The sequence below is a fragment of the Girardinichthys multiradiatus genome, chromosome 7 (genome assembly GCF_021462225.1).
Source record: "Girardinichthys multiradiatus isolate DD_20200921_A chromosome 7, DD_fGirMul_XY1, whole genome shotgun sequence".
Classification (NCBI taxonomy): domain Eukaryota; kingdom Metazoa; phylum Chordata; class Actinopteri; order Cyprinodontiformes; family Goodeidae; genus Girardinichthys; species Girardinichthys multiradiatus.
Window position 1 is genome coordinate 27,340,424 of NC_061800.1, and position 20,733 is coordinate 27,361,156.

At 39.6% G+C, this 20,733-nt stretch overlaps 1 protein-coding gene across 2 annotated transcripts in view; it reads left to right on the forward strand.

Moving 5' to 3' along the window:
- The first annotated feature begins 326 nt into the window (after nt 1-326).
- Nucleotides 327-20,733, forward strand: part of agps (alkylglycerone phosphate synthase) — a 40,331-nt gene continuing 19,924 nt past the window's right edge. The window contains exons 1-10 of one of the 2 annotated variants that reach the window (XM_047370476.1): nt 327-593; nt 7,635-7,724; nt 9,258-9,348; nt 9,441-9,561; nt 9,853-9,927; nt 10,559-10,630; nt 11,947-12,026; nt 13,980-14,060; nt 15,825-15,950; nt 16,686-16,794. In XM_047370476.1, coding sequence (XP_047226432.1) covers nt 406-593; nt 7,635-7,724; nt 9,258-9,348; nt 9,441-9,561; nt 9,853-9,927; nt 10,559-10,630; nt 11,947-12,026; nt 13,980-14,060; nt 15,825-15,950; nt 16,686-16,794 — 1,033 coding nt within the window. In that variant the 5' untranslated portion in view covers nt 327-405. The remainder of the gene's footprint in view (nt 594-7,634; nt 7,725-9,257; nt 9,349-9,440; nt 9,562-9,852; nt 9,928-10,558; nt 10,631-11,946; nt 12,027-13,979; nt 14,061-15,824; nt 15,951-16,685; nt 16,795-20,733) is intronic. The other variant, XM_047370475.1, reaches the window with a different exon arrangement.

The following is a 20,733-nucleotide window of genomic DNA, read 5'->3' on the forward strand; positions in this document are numbered from 1 at the left end:
GCTGTCTGCTGGACAGCTTTCAAGTCAGCAGTCTTGCTGCTTGTGTAGGCCATAAGATTCCTGTAGTAAAAATATTTATTAGTTTTAATTACTTAAGAGCCACAGTCCTCTACACAGGCAATATAAATGCTTAAAATATGTTTTGTGTAATTAACATAATAGTATATGGATTTCGTTTTTTGAATTGAATTACTGAAATGATTGGATTGACTTCAAATTTTTTTTTTTTTGGGGGGGAAATGCGTCTGTAGATTGATTTTTTTTTTTTGGCCATTTCAGTATAAGCCTTGTGACGTGAAAGCGATATTTCCTACGGGTTATGAAAGCAGCACACTTTCTCTACGCTGACCTCTGACAGGCAGACTCTGTGAGATCAGTTCCCTCCTTCCACAACACGGAAGCAGCATGGCGTCCAACAGAAACTCCAGCAGGCACCAGACAGCACGGCACAGACTAAGCGTCATTGCCGGGCATCTACAGAGACCCGCGGACAGCAATGCGGCCGTCCTAGCCGTGGAGTGCAAAGCCCAGGAGATCAGACCAACTGTCAAAACCGGTGACAGGAGCGAGGGGAGGACGGTGCCCAGGAGGAGGTACAAGGCTGTGATGGAGCGGTGCCGCTACGCTCCACTCTGTTTAGCTTTTACTTCTTTTTGCATCTTAAATGTGAGGCATAACATGCTAAATATGAGCTAAATGTGTAGCACGTAGTCACAAACTGACACCTTCTTCACATTTGAACATAAATAAGTTTGGCGAATTTCGGTAGAGCGGATATAGGTTAGCTTGCTAGCTAACGCGTCTCTACTACAGAGTAGCCTTTCATTTGCTAGTGAGTGGGTGCGGCTTGGAGTTTTGTGTGGTCCAATTTCTCAAAGTAAACCCGCCATGAGCTTGTTATATGGTTTAATTTGTCATGCGAGACTCTCAGAATCAACAAAGTTGTACAAGCCTGTGGCAAATGTTCGCTTAACTGCTTCTACCATTTGTGGCTCTCCTGTTAGCAACAATTACGAAACTAGGAGGCGGAGTTCTAGCTTAACCTTCCCAAAACGGTTGTAACTCTTACAGTTACCTTGACGTCTTACCGCTGAGCTAGCTTTATCTCATCTGTTTTTAAGTGTTTCAGGATTAGCTATGGGATTTGTTTCTTGACTTTACCATACTTTCGTTTAGTTAGGTACTTTATAGGTATTTTATTTTATTTTTTAGAAATTATCTATAGAAAAATACATTGAGATATTTAGAGAAACGATTAAAACGTATCGCGCAGATGGAAGTCAGAAACTTCTATCCTTTGTAAGGATCTGATTGGTCAGGACCAGTGGTGGCCTGACTTTCAACCTATTATCAGATGAGTTCCTGATAAGGAGATGCCACGACTATGTGCTGACATCTAGTGTTAGTTTGGGATAACAACAGGATCTTCCCAAAATGTGATATTTTGGCCTTGGAAGATTCATCTCATATCATGACCCACGTCAAGACTGATACTTTGTTTTTACAATATTATGTCTTCATCCCTCTGTGTTTTCTTACAGCGATAGCTTGACTGTAACAGAGTCGGCAGGTGCATTTGTTCATGAGTACTACCAGAACGATCCTTACAGACAAGATTTAAAAAGCCTTGGCATGAACTTTCAAGGCAACAAACCAGCTTTTTAACAGTAGACGTCAGCTGTACTGTTTAAAAGTTTATTTTGAATCTATATGAAAGTCAGTTAGTCACCTGACATGAGCACAGCATTGCACGCACAAGATCGTAAGGATGCCAGTAGCCGCTGGTACTGTCAACAAAGCAAGCATGGCTTTACTCTTCAAACTGCGATGCAGATTGCCGCAATATTTGTGACACGAAGTGCAAGGCCAGCGGTGGGAATACTTCTAATCTGAGGAAGCACCTGGTTAAGCACAAGATTTATCTCAAGGCTGAACAGTGCACAATTTTCGTCAGCCTCAGATCTATGGCTACAACTCCTGCATTCAGCACCGTTAGCACGCCTGCATGCCTTAGCGACTGGTCGTCTGCAGCCAGCAACGTGGGGGAAGAAATGTTTGAAACAACTGAGATGTTACAATACAAACAACTGGGTGTTGTTTGATATATTTATTAAGTTTTATGTTTTGAGAAATAAATATGTTAAATTGAGAAAATTTTAGATTTTATTATTAAACAAATTAACATTTATTACCATATAAACTTAAGTACCGAAAACCGGTACTGTTAAGTACTGGTATCGATTCCCAGGGACCGGGCGTTGGTACTGTATCGGTTCAAATGTGAAAGGTACCCATCCCTACCGTGCAGTACATTCCACAAGCTTAATGTTCGCTGTCTTTATATCCCAAACTGATTTTTGCTGGGTGTTTAGAATCAGTGTCTTACTGGAACGCCATCGGACTGGAACCATCGGACCCAAATTGTTTGTCCTCTGGGGAAAATGTTTTGTGGTCAAATGAGACAAAGATTGAGCTGTTTGGTCACAATGACATGAAATATGGTGAAGCTTATAAACCTAAGAGCATTGTACTAACTAGGGCTGAAACAATCATGATTAATCAATTATTGAAATAATGGTCAACTAAGTTAGTATACTATTAATCGTTAACTAGAGCATACCAACTCTAAAACATGCCATTTGCTGAAAAAAAAAAAAAACCTACTGAGAGCTGTATTTAGGCCAAAACCGTACAAAAATATAAACATTTTGCTTTTAAAATGAAAAAACTTTCTTTTTCTGTAAATGTGCTCTATCCAGAATTCCTCAAATGACATAGCTTTAGCTTGACCCGGTTCAGATTAAGTTAAAAAAAAACAAAAAACTAAACCTCCTGTTAAGCCTTTTGTTCTTTGTTTATTAATAGGTTAATCAAAAATAAATAGTCAGTAAATTAATGGATTAGCAAAATAATCATTGGTTGAGGCCTTAGGACTAACTGTCAGGCATAGTGGTGGCAGCATCATGCTAAAGGCCTGTTTCAGGGGTACACAAAGTGAGTGGGATTAATTAATTAATCAATTCGGTCAGGAACAGCATACAGTCAGTTATACCAAATAAATGCTTCTCTGTACAAAAGCCAGGGCCCGTATTCTCGGAGTCCTCTCAGAGAGCTTTCATCTTAGCCTTAAACATCTTGCCAAGGAGTCTCGAGAGTGATTCAGCTCGCTGCTGAGATCGTGAAAAGAACGGCGGTAAAATGTCTAGACTGTCTTATGCCAGGATCTTGTTGATGGTTACAAAAGGTGTGTGGTTTCTCCACAACTTGCTACAGGACATTTAAGCAACCATTAAAGGTGCAGTATGTAAATATTTGAGCTCAGTAAGTAATTTCAAACTTGCCACTAATTCTTGTTTTTAAATGTTATTAAAGCTGTTTGTCGTAGAATCATGCCATCAACAAAACAACACTTCAAATGCATAACTAAAGGTCCAAAGTTTACATAAAATTGATGCAGATGATGAGTGTGTGTAAATGCCTGACTGGAACCAGGGCTGTTCAGGTTCTCGAAGCAAGTCTCAGATACGATCTTTGCCTTTTAGTTTTTATGGGGTAAGAACGCTGTCAAAAACAATGTGTATGTAAAGATGGAAATGTGTGCATATTAGTCAATAGTTGTGCATAAGTACAATCCAAAAGAGGTATTGTGTATTTTTTCTGTAAGAATACAATATAAAATGTTACAGCTTCAAGAAATTACAAACACAAAGTTCAAATTTACAGTTGTGGTTTATTCTTTATGAATACAATATGCTATAACTGTTTGTGAATACGATTTATTTTCTATGAGAATACGAATTTACATCAGCGACTTGGTGTCACGTGATCTCAGGCTGGTTAGTGGAGCATAGTTAGTCGATTCGCGTTGCGCATGCGCTGTCACTCTCCTCATCGCCAGTAAACGTAGTGCTGGAATGGGAGGTAATTCAGTCTAAAAGGAATATTAGGAACAAAGGGGAGATAGGGGGGAAATCAAGAGTATTATAAATAAATCATTGTTCTTATTTTTATGAAATACAAAACTAAAACATAGAAAATAGTGGGTGGAGTTATACAATGATGTACAGTAGGTGGCAGTATGCACCTCTGAATTTGTTGCGAAACGCCAGCAGAAGAAGAGAAGAAGAAGAGGAAGCACTAGCACTAAGATGACGGACCAAGAGCATATATTAACGACATGAAGACATATATAAACTTTTTAACATTACCTGGCTTTGTACCGTAGTTTCTTGGTCCGTTCTTTTGGCGCTGGTGCTGCTTCTTCTTCTCTTCTTCTGCTGGCGGTTCGCAACAAATTCAGAGGTGCATACTGCCAGCTACTGTACATCATTGTATAACTCCACCCACTATAGTCTATGTTTTAGTTTTGTATTTCATAAAAATAAGAACAATGATTTATTTATAATACTCTTGATTCCCCCCCCCTATCTCCCCTTTGTTCCTAATATTCCTTTTAGACTGAATTATCTCCCATTCCGGCACTACGTTTACTGGCGGTGAGGAGTGTGACAGCGCATGCGCAACGCGAATCGACTAACTCTGCTCCACTAACCAGCCTGAGATCACGTGACACCAAGTCGCTGATGTAAATTCGTATTCTCAAAGAAAATAAATCGTATTCACAAACTGTTATAGGATATCGTATTCATGAAAAATAAACCACAACTGTAAACTTGAACTTTATGTTTGTAATTTCTTGAAGCTGTAACATTTTATTTTGTATTCTTACAGAGAAAATATACAATACCTCTTGGATTTTACTTATGCACAACTATTGACTAATATGCACATATTTCCATCTTTACATACACATTGGTTTTGACAGCGTTCTTACCCCATAGTTTTTGCTTGATTTTGCATACCCACATTACCTCACTGTAGTCGTAAAAATTTGTTTTGAGATCCACACAGTCCACCTCCTCACTCCGGCCACTGCAGCTTTGACGACATTCTCTGTGGGGCTATTCTTGCATTTCGAGCAAAAATCCCGAATTGCAGGGTGTGCTTGCTCTTCGGTTGCTCTACATTACGGTAAACTTAGTGGACAGATGTAACGCAGACGGAGGATAAGGCTGTTTGATTTTGGTGCAGCCAGGAATTAAACGGCAAAAGACAAATGCCTATGAAATTATCTTTCTGTCAGATGCTCCTGCTTAGCTCCATTTGCTAACTTTCTTTCATGTAGTATCTAATGATTAATTATTCTTTTTTGACTTAACAGCACAGATGCAGACTGTCCTGCTTCAGCTTCTGTGGTGAAGGCTCACATTGTGTTTTGGTTATATAAGCTTGGAAAAATTTGGCTGACTTTATTTCTGTATTTTAGGATTGGCAACACATGTAAAGTAGTTAAAGACAGCACACAATATTTTGACCTTATTAGAAATCATTCAGTCAAGGATTGGAATAGGTCCATTTTCCCTTGGTTGGCTCTGAATGGTCAAAAGCTGAAAATAAGTTAGTTGCTGGAAGAAAAAAAAACACTAATTTTGGTCTGGATGCATTAACCAACAGCATGGACTTTTATTCGCCCATTTTTTAGTTTAACTGCCGTTTATTTTATTTGCAGAGGGACATTGGGCAATAATGAAATATTTCAACACAAATGAAAATGCCCCCAATTACAGCCACGGCTGATTTCCATTGTTTGCCGCCCCCCTCCCAGCAGATGGTACAGGCTGAATGACCTAAAATTAATAAAATAAAAACAAGACAAACCATACAAGATAAAATGAATTTTATAGGAAATAGTATATGCAACATGTCAGGCTAATTTTGAATTTCAATATACACAATATCTTTAACTTCAAGTTTGGAAATTCTGAGGACTAAATGCCATTTTTAACCATTAAGACAGGTCTTAGGTGATGTTTTGGTGATTTTAATCATGGAAAATGCTTTGTTACATATGTCGGTGCTGCAGAGATACTGTAAGGGCAATTACCTTACGGCTCTGCAGGGCACAGAGGCACACTTTGAGTTCTGGCTGCTGGTTTTCATGTTGGTATCAAAAGGTTTACCGTGAAAGCTCAACTTATTTATCTTCAGCTTGAGTGTCGGCAAACAGCCGCCTGAACCAGATAAGCAGTGACAAATAGTCTCCCTCTCATTGGTCTTCAGTCCATTTCCTGTTTGGCCCTTTTCAGTACATTGCTTAAATCTAACCCAGGTTTTTAGGGAAGGCTACGCTGAAAAAGCAGAGGGGTTGGGGTTGATATTTAAGTGTGGGTTGTGTGTAGGGTCAGAGTTTTAAATGGTTTCTGTATAATCTCGTGGCCCAGATAAACTCGTGAGCGGTGGACCTTGAGCTTCATGCGTCTGCAGTGAAGCATCACCTTCACAAGAAAATAAATTGATATTTAACTCAAAAGGGAAACATCTGTTTGAGACGTTCTGCGATTGACTGCTTTGGATTGCAAGCTTTGGTATTTATTGGTTACTGCTCAGCGTGGTTCCTTGTTGTAAAAGGAGCTTTGTACCTTGAAAAACAAATTTGATTACAGTGAAAGAATTCAATATAGTTCAGATATTAGAAAGAAATGCCTGATGAGTAGGAATGGGATTCAAACAGTATGACAATCTTACATAAAAATCCTAAAATCCCAGTGTTTACTCAAATGTGTTTACTCAAAAATCAGTAGATCATCCAACTGCTTTTATTTAAGACAAACAACAATTATTCTGATTAGTTAGAATAATGTAATATTTTGATGATTATTGTTTAATTATGTGATATTTCACTTATGTGTATTCTGATACATAGACTTCCCCCGAAAAAAAAAGAAAAATAGAATAAACATTGTTTTCAAGTGCTTATTGCTCAGAATAATAATTTTGTTCTTCTGCTTTTTGCAGATTAACACGATTGTGACAAGTTGATATCTGGTTAAGGGGCTTACAGACATGGCGCTTGTAGCTTGCCATCTGTAGTTTGTAGTTTTATTTCAGCTAGCTGACAGGCAGTGCACAGAAACAGGTAGGGGAGAGGCAGTCTTGTGTTACTCTGCACAGCTGTAGAAAATCCTGGCCTCTAAGTACTGCCTAAGAGATGTCATTAAAAGGACTTTAATCCATAGACACTATATGATGAACCTTGGTGCCGGGACCGACCCATGCCTATATTCTGTTTTTAATGTGTTGCAATAGTATCGTGCTGTTATAAACCAGTGTGCAAAATATGTTTGGTTTGATAGACACCTAGAGAATATAAAATGTGTGCCTGTCTGCCTGCCAGATGCAGCCTCCTCCGTCACTATTAAAGCGGCCTCCTCCTAGCCAGCCTGTGGTTAGATGAATGGAAAAGGTGTCACCAAGTTTTCGAGATTGTAATACTTTCTTACTGCGACATTCAACATTTGTTTTTCTTCCGTCGTCAAAACATAGTTTCGGAGTATAAGCACAGGGTTATCTTTTTTGTTTTGTGGGGAGAAATTTGCAAAGCCTTTTATAATTTAGAAGCTCAATGGTTTAAAAAATAAATAAAAAGGATACAAAGATTTGGTCAGGTCATGGCACCTGAAAACAACCTTCACATGTGGTTTTTATAATCTGCTCTGTTTTTTTTGGTTTTTTTTGTCCAAACTCAAGAGTACGAGTGGCGTTACAAACTTGTGCCAATATTTATTTTTCCACAGGCAGGAGATCATGAAATGGAACGGATGGGGATACAGCGATACCAGATTTCTCTTCAATAAGAAAGGCCAAGCAGAATTTACTGGGAGAAGGTAAAGAGACTGCTCATTGTTATCACTTTGTGCTTCAGAGGTAAATTTGCTGACTTTATTATCTTTTTTTAAAACCTCCTTCTGTCTGTGTGTGACCTAAAGCTGGAGTTATGCAGTGATCTCTTTCACAGTCCCTGCTTTGAACCCAGCTTTTGAAATGAATCAAGGTCCTCCTTTTTTGACAACAGCGTGGTGCTTCTGCCACCTAGTGGATGGCATTTGAATAGTTTGTCATCTGAGCGGCCACCGGTGGTGATTCTTCAGCCTTTCCAAACTCTGTTGCTCATTAACAGGAACAACCTTCCGGCCCGATCAGTTCCTGAACGTTTTGTATCGGGTGAAAATATTTGAGTGTAAAAGGAACAAAGTAGCAGTTTAACCGGATGCAAGCGGTCAGAAAGAAACCCTGTTTATTTTAAATCCTTATCCTGCGGTCCACGTGCCTTCTACAATGTAAGCAGAAGTTGAAATGATTCTTGTTTTTGTTGTCAACTCTTTACAGATCAGACAGATGCATAACACAGGGAACTAGAACTACATGCACAAAGATGTACCTTCAGAAATGAGCTAAACAGGATGTTGCATCACAGATTCTTTCCGCCTGTCAAAGCGTGTGTCAAAAACAGCCCTCCTTCTATAAACCTATCTGCACCCCCCTTGCAAAAGTATTAATACCCCATAGTTTTCTAATTTTGTCACTTTCCAGCTTGTATATTTAGGGTATTTGTCTATTGGAAGGTGAAGCCCCCCCTAGACTCAGCTATCTGCAGCCTCTAACAGGTTTTCCTCCAGAATTGCTCTGTATGTAGCTCCTTCATCTTCCCATCAACTCTGACTTGCTTCGCTGTCCCTGGTGAAGGAAAGTATCCCCACAGCATGATGCTGCCACATTTCACTGTGGGTATTGTGTGTTTGAGGTGATATGCAATGTTGGGTTTTCTGCCAAACATTGAATTTTCCATACAGGTCAAAAGGTTAAATTTTGGTCTCATCTGATCAGAGTATCTTACAAACAGCACATGCCATGTTTTTCCTGCTTGCTTTTAAAAAAGAAAAATTGTGAAGTTCAAACAAATTCACCTACTTGATCTAAACCTTTTATCTTTGACCTTACAATTATGAACAACGTTGCATGGTTCCGTCATGGTAAATCCCAGTAACATTCACTGAAGTGTTTTGGTTGTAATGTGACAAACTGTGAGCAGCATGACTACTTTTGCAAGGCACAGTACTAAGATCTGGTGTCTCTGCTGTGACTGAAGGTTTATCAGGATAAAATCTGTTCCACAGTGTCTTGGACGACACTGTTCCCTGATGGGCTGGCCCAGTCTCCGCCAGCAGCTCAATTACGCAAGTAACAGTAAAAGGGATCAGAGTAGCGGCACTGTCACTGCTGTTCTGCTGGTCTAACCTCACTGGACTCCATACTCCACTTTAATTAGCAACAGATTTCTTCCCCCCGCCACTCAACAAACCCATAAACACACAGGGCTTATTTTGGAGTTTTTACTGACACACTTTTACCCAACACAGGTATAGACTGAGTGGGATGATCATCCCTAACTTGAAGGATTGGTTTGAAGGCACGTTTGGTGCCAATTTGCAGCATAAAACTCCAGCAACAGTGAGTACAGTTCTTTCTTCATTCTTTCCATTGTGTCTCTAGTGAATAGAAGCACTCAGCAGCTGAAACCACAATGTTTTCATTTGTTTCAGCCTATCCTGAATAGCAGTGCTGTACAGCGTCCTACACTAAATGAGGTCTTTGTGGAGGAACTGAAGTCCACAGGTATTCCCTTCTCTCATGAGGCAGAAGACCGGGTGTTCCGGTCCCACGGTAAGGAGAGAGACATCACAAACGCATTTTAGTTTTTGGTGTGAGAAATGTTTATTTATGGGGCGCGGCGCTGATGGTGTAGGGGTTAAGCGCGCGACCATATACGGAGGCTACAGTCCTCGAAGTGGCCGTCCCGGGTTCGAGTCCCGGACCTGGCGACATTTACTGAATGTCTCCCCCTCTCTCTACCCCTCTTTCCTGTCTGCCTACTGTCAAAAAAAAAGATAAATGCCACTAGTGCTGAAAAAAAAAAAGTTTATTTATAAACGACTTGCTTTCTTTTTGCCACAGGCCACTGTCTACATGAGATCTTTGCTCTGAGAGAGGGAAAACTTGGCCGTCTTCCAGATATGGTGATATGGCCAAGTGAGTGCAAAGCAACATTATGGGTAGTGTGGGGGTTGTATTTTCCTCCGCTCACGTAGCATCACTGATCCTCCTGCTGGCTTAGGTGATTTAAAGGGTTAATCTCTGCAGAGGCAGGAATATTAATATGTATGAGTGGAAGCTTAATAAGACGCGTCAGGGGGAGGACGGTTGTCATCCAATCCTCCACAGTCTGGCCCTCCACACTACAATCATGAATTATGTTTCTCAGATTGGTTTTCTCTGGTTATGGCTGGCACTATTTCATGCAAATGAGTGTTGACTGATGGTTGAAACTTGATTAGCAACCTCCCAAATGGGCTGCAAAACACCCAAGAAACTGCAGATGCAAACTGCCGTGAAATATTCACTTTTCAATCCTTGCAAGTGTAGTTACACGTTTCTAGCAATTCTATTTGATCTGTAATTTGTATTCATGGTTTCTCCTTGCATCAAGCAGTGTATTTGTTTGAGAAAAGCATTGGGATGGAAGCATTTCTTACTGCCTTTTGAGGCACTCGAGGCCAGTTGAGCTAATCAACTCATGTCTTATTTGCTTTGCATGATGACTATGCTGAATATTTTTGTTGTTAAGGCTGGTCATTTTAAATGATGGCTACTTTTCTTTCAGACTGTCACAATGATGTTGTGAAAATTGTGGAGCTGGCTTGCAAACATAATGTTTGCTTGATACCTTATGGAGGTAAGTCATAGAATCAAAAGTTTCCATCAACTTTGTTAGTTTTTCCATTTGTTTACACTTCTACAATCTCTTACAAACACTGATTATTACATTTATTTGCCTCTTTGGTTTCATGTTGGACCAATAAAGCCCATAAAAAGCTTGGTAAATGAGTTTTACTAACACTGCAGATTTTATTCCACCGAAACATAAAATATATGAGGAAACTTCTTATTATTTTATCTTAAGACTTTTGAAAGCATGTCTTCTATTTAAACTTAGATGATCCTTCCTTCTGTCATTTCTGTTTACTATACCCTGAGTGCAAAAGAGAAGTAAAGTAATCTTATCAGGTACATATCGTGAGCAGTGACACAGAATACAGTAGAAGGAGGTTTGTCACTCAGTTCATTGAAGTCAAAAAGCATCCAGACACATTCTGCAACCTTGTTCTTTAAATGTCTGACATTTGCTTTTTAGAGGTCTGTAAAACAGAAGGAAACTCAACTGAACACAGTCTTCTATTTCATATTGGAGAATGTGATCCTAAATAAAGTTTCAAACTCACAAAATACATCTTTTAAATCATATTTTACTGGTAATTTGTAGACAGTACTCAAATGTTATAGAAACTAGGACTCCACGTTGGCAGAAATTCTTGCGATTGGGGAAATACTCATTAATGATATTAGTTGCAATAAGTCCACGTTGTAGCCTTTCTTTCCTTTCTCATCTGTCTGTGGCCTTTAGTATCTTTGGTACCATCATCTGTTCGTAGTGTGGCCATTTACTGCACTGAGAGTCCATCTAACAGGCTGAATATTGCAGCTGCATATAGTGTACACATGGCACTGAAAATACAACGGCCCACAGATGTTGCATTCCAGTGCTTTGCTTTGCCATGATGAAATATGTTGTTCAGCCCTTGAAGAAATTTAGACAGAGTTTCAGAGACAAATTGGTAAGTTGCACCTTTGACAGTTGTCGTTAAAATGGTGGCACACGTAGTACTGGTGTCCAAGACAAGTTGAGCAAAGCGCGAGTCTTGAGCTTTTGGACTTTAGTCTTCAATCAGAGTCCTTAGACTGTTTGAAAGCTTCTCATTGTAACTCCCATGGGTCTTTTATGTGAGATTTTGTCTTGCAAAAACAGAAGTTCGGTCTGTTGAAGATGGCTTAATTCCAGTCAACAAACGTTTTCCTATTATAGATTCCTGTCATGGTTACCTACGGTGCCTAATGTAACCTAAACAATCCTTGTACTTGTACAAACGTTAGAGTGACGAGACCTCTACTGAGAAAAAGCTGTGTTTTAAAAGAGTTGTTTCCCTCTCTCAGGAGGAACTAGTGTGTCTAGTGCCCTAGAGTGCCCACCAGAGGAAACTCGATCTATCGTCTCACTGGATACTTCACAGATGGTATGTAAATACTAGTCTTTATATATGGAATAAAACCACACCACATGTTGTCAGAGCTGTTTAAACAAGTCGGATCAATAAAAAATGCCAGATGAGTCTGAGAGGTTTTGTACATCTTCTCTTTCAGTTTGCTGAGAAAAGGTTTGCTCACTGTACGCAGAATGTGAATAAGATTCGACAAATCGGGAAAAACAGTCAATCAAACGGCCGTAAACGAGCTACACCTTCAATCATGACATCGGAGCTGTTTTACCATGTTGCCTCATTCATTGATTCATGCTTTTTTGAGGAGGTTGTTTTGCTTCTGTGCGGAGCTGCATAAAAACAAATTCTGCTTTGTGACCGTTTTAGTTAAAGGGATAGGAAGTCATGCAGGCACCATTTGCTAAAGATATATAGTTTGTCACATTTAGTGACGTTACAACCACAACCTTTCAATGTGTTTTATTTGGATTTCATAAAAGATCAGCTCAGAGTTGTGCATAACTGTGAAGTGGGAGGAAGATTATTCATAGCGTTTGGGAGTTTTACAAATAAAATCTGAAAAGTGTGGCATGCGTTTCTATCCATTTACTTTAAAATGTCCCCAAATAAAATGCAGTACAACCAACTGTCTTCAGGTGCCTCCATGTAATTTTAATTTCAGTATAAATCCACGTGTTCTTTGAAGGCCTCAGAGGTTAGTGAACAAACATCATCATGAAGACCAAGGAACACAGCAGACAGTTCATGAATGAAGTCGAATAGAAGTTTAAAGTTTCATAGAACAATGTGGCAATTTTCTCAACATCTCAGGGAGCTCTGTTCAAACCATCAACTGAAAATGCGTAGCACAGTCGCTAATCTCCTCCACCTAAGCTAACAGGTTGGTCAAGGTGAGCAATAATCAGAGAAGCAGCTAGGAGGAATATTGAACACTCCTCAAACAGGGCCTTTATGGAAGAGTGGCAAGACAAAAGCCATTGTTAAAAGGAAAACCAGAAGTCTTCTTTAAAGTTTGCCACAAACCAAGGGAAAATTAATGGTGCAGATCACCCTGAACACACCATACATGTTGTGAAACCCGGTGGTGGCAGTATCATGCTGTGTGGATGCTGTCCTTCAGCAGAGACATTAAGGCTGGTCAGAGTTTACGGAAAGTTGAACAGAGCTAATTGATCTTAAGCTATTTAGCAAAGAAGAATTCAGTCTCTATTTGAGGCATATCAGAAAAACCCTGCCGCCATAACCACGGTGAAAGGTTGGCTGACAAAATACTGTCTTAGGGGAGTGAATACGAATGCGTGCCACACTTTTCAATCCGAATCCTTTTAAATTATCCAAAGTAAGTTACAGTAGCCATGGTAATGCTTTGTTTTCCACTACAATAAAGTGCACTGCAGTCCTTTGATCCAGGCGCACATAGAGGTGATATACAATCTGTTAGGATGCTGTCAGAATTGTTTGGTACCGTAGACATCAGTGATCAGTGTTGGGTGTCAGGGGCCAGACGTAAAGCAGCTGCCATGAAAACACATGAAAGTAGCAAAGTGATAGGAACATAAAGTTTATAACCTCTGAGGAGTGATTGATGGTAGAAATGACATGACTTCCTGCAAGTAGGGTGAGATCCAGGCCCAGGGGACTAAATAAGAGGGCTTGCATTTGCATTTAAACGTTAACTTCAGTTAAGATGACTATTATCTCTGTCCTCTAGCACATCTGCATGCAGTTATTGTCAAATACCGATGAAGAAAATATGAGCATCGTTGAAAGAATGGTGTGAGACTGTTGAGTGCTTTGACCATGCCTGAAGATTCTTAAAGGCAGAGTTAGGACCGTTTTCATTACAGCTATTGGGATGCCATAGCTTACACATAATAAACATAGCATGTTTTTTTTTTACATTCCTAAGGTGTTAAAGCATTTGTTTAAAATGTTTAACTTCCTCGATAATTTCCGTGTTTCTTCCAGAATCGTATTTTGTGGATTGACGAGAAAAATCTAACTGCACACGTGGAGTCTGGCATCGTCGGTCAGGATCTGGAGAGACTAGTAAATACAGCTCATTCATCCATCCTTCCATAATGATTCACACAAAGAGCTAGGACAAACTATAAACTATTCCAGCTCTCCAGCTGTGTGTCCTTTCTGATACTGCTTCTTCTTGCCTGGCAACCTTGGCTCTCTTTGCACAGTAGATTTCCCAGGATTTAGGAAGGTAGCAGAGTGCTGAAGGAGGGAGATTAGTGAGTGAGACGGTGGTCCTGAACAGATGGCACCATCAAGCTAATTCAGAAAAATGGAGTGGGAGCAGGCGTTTGATGTCGAGGAATGCGTGAGCAGCATCTAAAGCAGACGTCACCTCTGCATTTAGACTGAACTGGGGTGATTGAGCAGATGGGACTGAAATTTAAACTCCTTTCCAGAGGGTGGCTGTGATAAGACAGAACTTGGCTTTACTTTGGTGGCTCTGGGGAGTATTGTTCTTTTTGTTAAAGGTCTTTATTCTCATTACTGTTCATAATCATAGGTTACATACACTCTTAATGACCTGAACATCTTCCTGGAAGCCTGATGGACAGTGCATAAAAACAATCATTGGTTGTTTTTCCCGTCTCCTAAACGGTCTGTCTTTGATAAACCAGGCGGATTTTAAAAGGAACGAGGCAGTTTAGTTGCTTGACATTAGTTTCTTAGTGATTTTAGCAAAACGGCGCCAGTTTTAAAATAAAATCATTACCCTCATCATATATAGGCATACAGATTGACGATACATTTTATTATGTATTGTGGAGCCTTATTTCACATGTGAACTGTGCTATAGGCCGTTGACATTGTTGTGTATCTTGACGAATCCGGAGTTTCCTTAACGACCTAAATGAAGCAATTCAGCCATTTTCATGACTTTCACAGTAATGGCTGCTGCAGCTCAGTCGGTCTCTTGCTCACCGGGTTTAGAGCTGCGCTGAGTGCAGCTGAAACGGTTGTCGTTATATTTTGACGTTCAAAACAAAGTTTCAGCTTTAGGAAGCAAGAGAACAACTTTATTCTGTAAATCTTGTCTCTAATCGCATTAAGATATTCAGATTCAGAGAAAACCTAGTTATCCCCAAGAAATCAGTTACTACCCAAATTATCCGCGAATCATATTTAAACATAGTGATGAAAGATGTGAATTTATTGAAGGCTTTAGCAGTATTTTTCAGTCAGATAAATCTTTTGAAACATAAAGTTGTCCTGTACATGACCAAATATTGGGTCCAAATATCTGTTACTGTCAAGAAAAATCCAGAATGTCATTGGTGAATGAGCAAAGTGGGAAATGATCACCAAACTAATGTAGAGCAGGTAATACTGAGGAAATCTATTGTTATTAAACGTTTATATAGTATTGGTTTTTAGTGGTGTGTGTATGACTGGCACTTGATGGTCCTCTGAATAAACGCGTTTGTTTACTGTAGGTTATAAATTGTTGTCGGCTGTAGGTATGGAAGAAAGTCCAGTCCAATTTTGTTTATTGTTGGCCCTACATGAAGACCCTTATTGTTTGTTTTTTTCCCTCTTGGTTTATGTGAAGTTTCTGTAAATATCTGCAGAGCTATAAAGCCGTAGTTTTTACATTGCTGTTTAACTATAAATCCTGCTACAGAGCACTAATTATATTTCCCCCTCTGCTTGCTCTGTTTTGTTGCTGTTGTTTGTCATTAAAACATTCTTGTGGGTTAAAAGCATCAAATGTTTTCCAAACGTTTTTGGTTTATTTATCTTTTTCTTAAACTCCCACAACAGACACATGCTCTTTCACTTTTATCGCAGCTTAATGAGAGCGGCTACTGTACGGGGCACGAGCCCGACTCCATGGAGTTCAGCTCCCTGGGGGGGTGGGTTGCTACGAGAGCATCGGGCATGAAGAAGAACATCTATGGCAACATTGAGGATCTGGTGAGTCACCTCCCGTCCCTTTTGCCTGGCTGTGTGTTTGATCCACACCACGCAACAAAGGAACACAAGTTACTGCACAGTAATTAGAGAGAACATAACTGGCAGCTGTGTTTCCGACTCGTCCTTCACTTCTAAACTTAGATTTTGCAGTAGTTACAGTAAATAATGATAAGCTATACTGCATGTAGGGTTGTTATAAGGTCTTGAATAGTTTGGAATTTGATTTCAGTATTTTCCAGGTAGAGATAAGTATGAAAAAACATGTGGAAATAATTGACTCCCTTATGCTTTTTTTTTTTCTTCCAGTCCATTCTTCATTTTCTCCTTCAGTTTTTCCTTTTCTTAGTCTTCTCTTTCTGCCTTCTGCGCTACTACCCTTGTATCCTACCTCTGTTTCCTTCCTTTTGTCCTACCTCCATGCCTACCTTTTGTCCTTCCTTCCTTTTATCCTACCTCCATTCCTACCTTTTGTCCTCCCTTCCTTCCTTTCTTTATTACTTCTTGCTCTCTAGTTTTTCCAGGTTCCTTATTTTAAGCCTTTCCACAGTAGATCATCAGCCATGGTTTCATGCTTAAATTCACAATTTTATATTTTAAAATGAACAGAAAGGAAAAGAAAACTCCAGAGTATTTACATGGAAACTCTTTAGGAACTCTGTACATGTCAACGGTAGTGGGTCTGTGAAAGGAAGTGACACTTTTTATTTGTTGTTTTGATGTCTTCTGATTGAATAGGTTGTCCATATTAAGATGGTTACTCCACGAGGCGTGATTGAAAAGAGTTGTCAGGGACCACGGATGTCCATGGGCCCAGACATTCACCACTTCATCCTGGGCTCAGAAGGTCTGCTAACTAGCTCATGTGTTTCCAGTACACATTAACTTGTTCATATCTGTAAGGACTTTGTGATAAAACAGTAACATCAGGACAGTTCTCAGGTGCCATGTTGCTCACACATTAACTAGCTTTGGTGCAAACTCATCTGAAGTGGTATGTGTAAAGAAACGGGGTTCTGCTGCACTCCATCTGCAGTGCCCTGTCCTTGTGAATACCCACAGAGAATAGCGCCATATGCCAAGTTTCCCTACATAATGAGGGGGTTCAGAGAGGCTTGGCATTGCTGTGATAAACAGCTGTGGATGCAAACTTTATATTGGCAGTGCAAAGCTCAACAATCTGCTCCCTGGTTTAGCTGGGGATTGCTGCATGAGTCTCAATTTGTGCTGATTGGATGTGCAACACTGTACGTATGATCGAAATCATACAAATGTAATTTAACACGGCACATTAATTTAATACACACTGGTAAATCATCAGCTCTACTCTTGCTATAATGATAAAGCTGTGGTAAAGATAGACTTTACACATTTAAATAGTCGGCTTTTTCTTTTTTGCCAGCTTTTCTTTCTGCATCCTGATTGCGATTGGTTATTTGATGCCAACTCCTCCTGTTTGATATGCACACACACACACACACATACATACCTAAGGTTTGTAAGGCTGCTTAGCCTTATAATTTAGCAGCCTCTTTATTGTGTTGATATTTAAACCAAAGAACTAGAATATACAATGCATATATGAAACCTACTACTTAGTGCAGGCCCCAAATTTGTTCACATTACTACCAGCCAGATCATAACCTTCACTGCTTTGCAAAAGTATTTATACCCCTTAAACGTTTTTAAGTTGTCACATTAAAACCACAAACTCTGATGTATTTTCTTTGGATTTTGGACCAATACAAAGTAGCACCTAAATGTGAAGTGGAAGGGAAATTATGTAAATATTTTACAAATAAAGAATCTGAAGCGTACGTATGTTTCTAGCCTCCTGAGTCAGTATCATCCATCTTCCCATGTGTCCCTTTGAAAGAAAAGCATCCCCACAGCATAATGCTGCCACCACCGTGTCCGACCGTGGGGATAGTGTGTTCAGGGTGATGTGCCGGGTTAGTTTTCCTCACGCGTAGGGTTTTGCATTTTGTTCTCCTCTCACCAGAGAACATGTTTGCTGTGTCCCACTTATGACTTGTGGCAAACTTTAAATAGGATTCTTAAGGTTTTCTGTTAACCATAACTATCTTCTTCCCACTCTTACTAAAATGTAAGATTTGCATGACTAATAGTTGTTCCGTGGACAAATCTTTTCACCTGAGCTGTGGATCGCTGCTGCTCCTCCTGATTTAGCTTCTCGGGTGCTTCTTTGATAAATGCGTTTTGTATATTTGCAGTTGTGCCATACTATTTCCATTTAAAGATGATAGATTGAACGGTCTGCATGAGAAGTCCAAGCGTAGGACATTTTATAACCTTTAAACTTCTCCACAGCTTTCTCTCTGACCTATCTGCTGTGGTCCTTCATGATGCTGTTTGTTCACTGATGTTCTCTAGCAAACCTCATAGAGGCCTTCATAGAACAGCTGGATTTATACTGAGATTAAATAACACATTTATCTAAGTAGGAGACTGCTGAAGGCAGTTGAATGGCTGTTATTTAGAGATGCCACATTAAATACAAATGCATTCAAACTTCTCAGTTTTATAAATTCATTTTTCATAGTCTTATATTTATTATGATTATGCACAATTTTGTGTTGGTTTGTCACATAAGATCCCACTAAAATACATTGAAGTTTGTAGTTTGCAAGGTGCAGTATGAAACCTGCTATGTTGTCTGGGCTGCAGATCTGCTCATATGACAACTTAATGAATCAGACTTAAAATCATGAACAGCTTTCATTAATGCAAAAACTTCAGCTATTGTTAAATTGAGGCCAAACAAAAATTGAAAATTAACTGGCTAAATGGGGCCAGTTCACAACGTAGAGATAGAACAGGTCCACATCATGTTTCTTGGACTTTGTGTCCCTTTGGGAGGCCTAACATTGAAACTAAAGGTCAACTCACTATGTAGTCTCATTAAAATTATCAACCTCCTCAAGCAAGAACCTCACGCTGCAGTTTGACAGTAGGTCACTTAAAAAGTAACTACACAGCACCAGCTATGCCCTGCATGCTAAGAGCACCGCATCTATTTTATTAGGAATTTCTCTGGAACCGTAATCTTCTCATTCTCTACACAACAAAGGGGTCTGTTTATCTCTCTGACCTTGAAGTAGCCTGAATACAAAGTGGCTCCTGGCTTCAACAAGGAGGAAGAACACCGGGATTGATCACTGACATCTCTCAGTAGCTGGTAATATATTGGGCTAAAGCTCAGAACTAAATGATTTTTATGTAAGGGGGGATGGTGTCGCTGAGGTGATTGTTGCAGAACATCTTGTTACACTTCATTTACAAAACATTAATGCTGCACAGCATTAGTTCTTTAGTTCTAGCCACCCCAAGAGGCTTTCTGATCCTGCTGTTGCATTTACGTCCTTTTTATCCATACTCCCTCACCCTCCGTTACCTCTCTTACAATACACCTCCTTCCTACTTTCCTCCATTCCCCCTTTCTCTAAATATCCATGCCTTGCCCCAAGGCTCCTCCTGCCTATGTTTTCCACTAAGCCACTAGAGAGCAGCGTGTAGCATATATAGCCACTTTAGAGGTGCCAAAAAAGCCACCATATGATCTAGAATGCCTAGTTATGTGTAATAATGTATTTTTTTATTTATTTAGAGATCAATATATCTATCTAAGTAAATGTGTTTGTAACAAAGAGAGCAGATAAATGGGAGCAGAGAAAACGAGAGACTTAAAGATGAGTTCTCATAATGAGCCCCTTGAAAGAAGTGGAAATTTCCACATTTGTGCCAAAAAGTAACACAAACCGACGTTTCCACGCAAAAGAGCACAAGTAACACACTAAAAAAACGTAAAACTCATGTTTACTGACATCCAGTGGTATGTGGTGATGGTGAGCTGGTTCATGTGCATCAGACACAGAAAATGGTGTGTATTCCAGTAATCTGTACATAACTGAGTGATTATGAGATAAATGGATAAATGCCGGCTGTAAAGAAAATTGATTATTAGACATTTTTTTAATGTCCCGCTGTTGGTTGGTGAAAATGATAAATTATACAGACGCTGCATCTGATGGATCATCAAAAAGATCTTTGCTTGTCTGATGGACATGCAAAAGTCTTGTTACCATGGTAACTGAATACAGTTTTAATGGTGATTTAATTCTGAAACGATATACTTAACCCTCTGAAATGATTTTACTATGGTAACCATCCCAAATCCACTGAAATGGGTGTGTTGCTGTTATAGCAAATATAACCCAACATATAGATAACAATTAGTGTTCTCCTTATTGTAAGTGTCTGGGATTTCTATCAGTTGGCTTTCTTTGCACCAATAGGTGGGGGAGGGGCATCAGTGTTGCTCTTCACAGTCGGACAAAACCTCTGTTACTCTACCACTTTATTCTGGCAGCTTATTTAAGGGACTTTAGACTAGACCTGTACGATGGAAGATTAATTTAAAGTTTTAAAAGAGAGCTTTTCAGCAGCAACCTCTAATGTTTGGCATTTGTCAGGGAAAAATATCAGTCAGAGGTTTCTTTGTATGTTTTGTGGCCCCCACAGCCTTTGATAGGGACCCACTTTATTTCCTCTTGCTCGAATGCAGATAAATCTTAGCTGTCCCCCTGTGTGTGCTAAAAAACCAGACCTACTGTGAAATGTGAGACCAAGGTCACAATTGACCCAGAGGACATGTACCAGAGCCCTGTAAAATTCTTTTAAGCTCTGCTTTTAAAGGCTTGTCTGGTATAAATTGTATTCGGATTCAGAAAACCTTATTAGTCCCAGAAAGGCAGCGTTTGTAGCT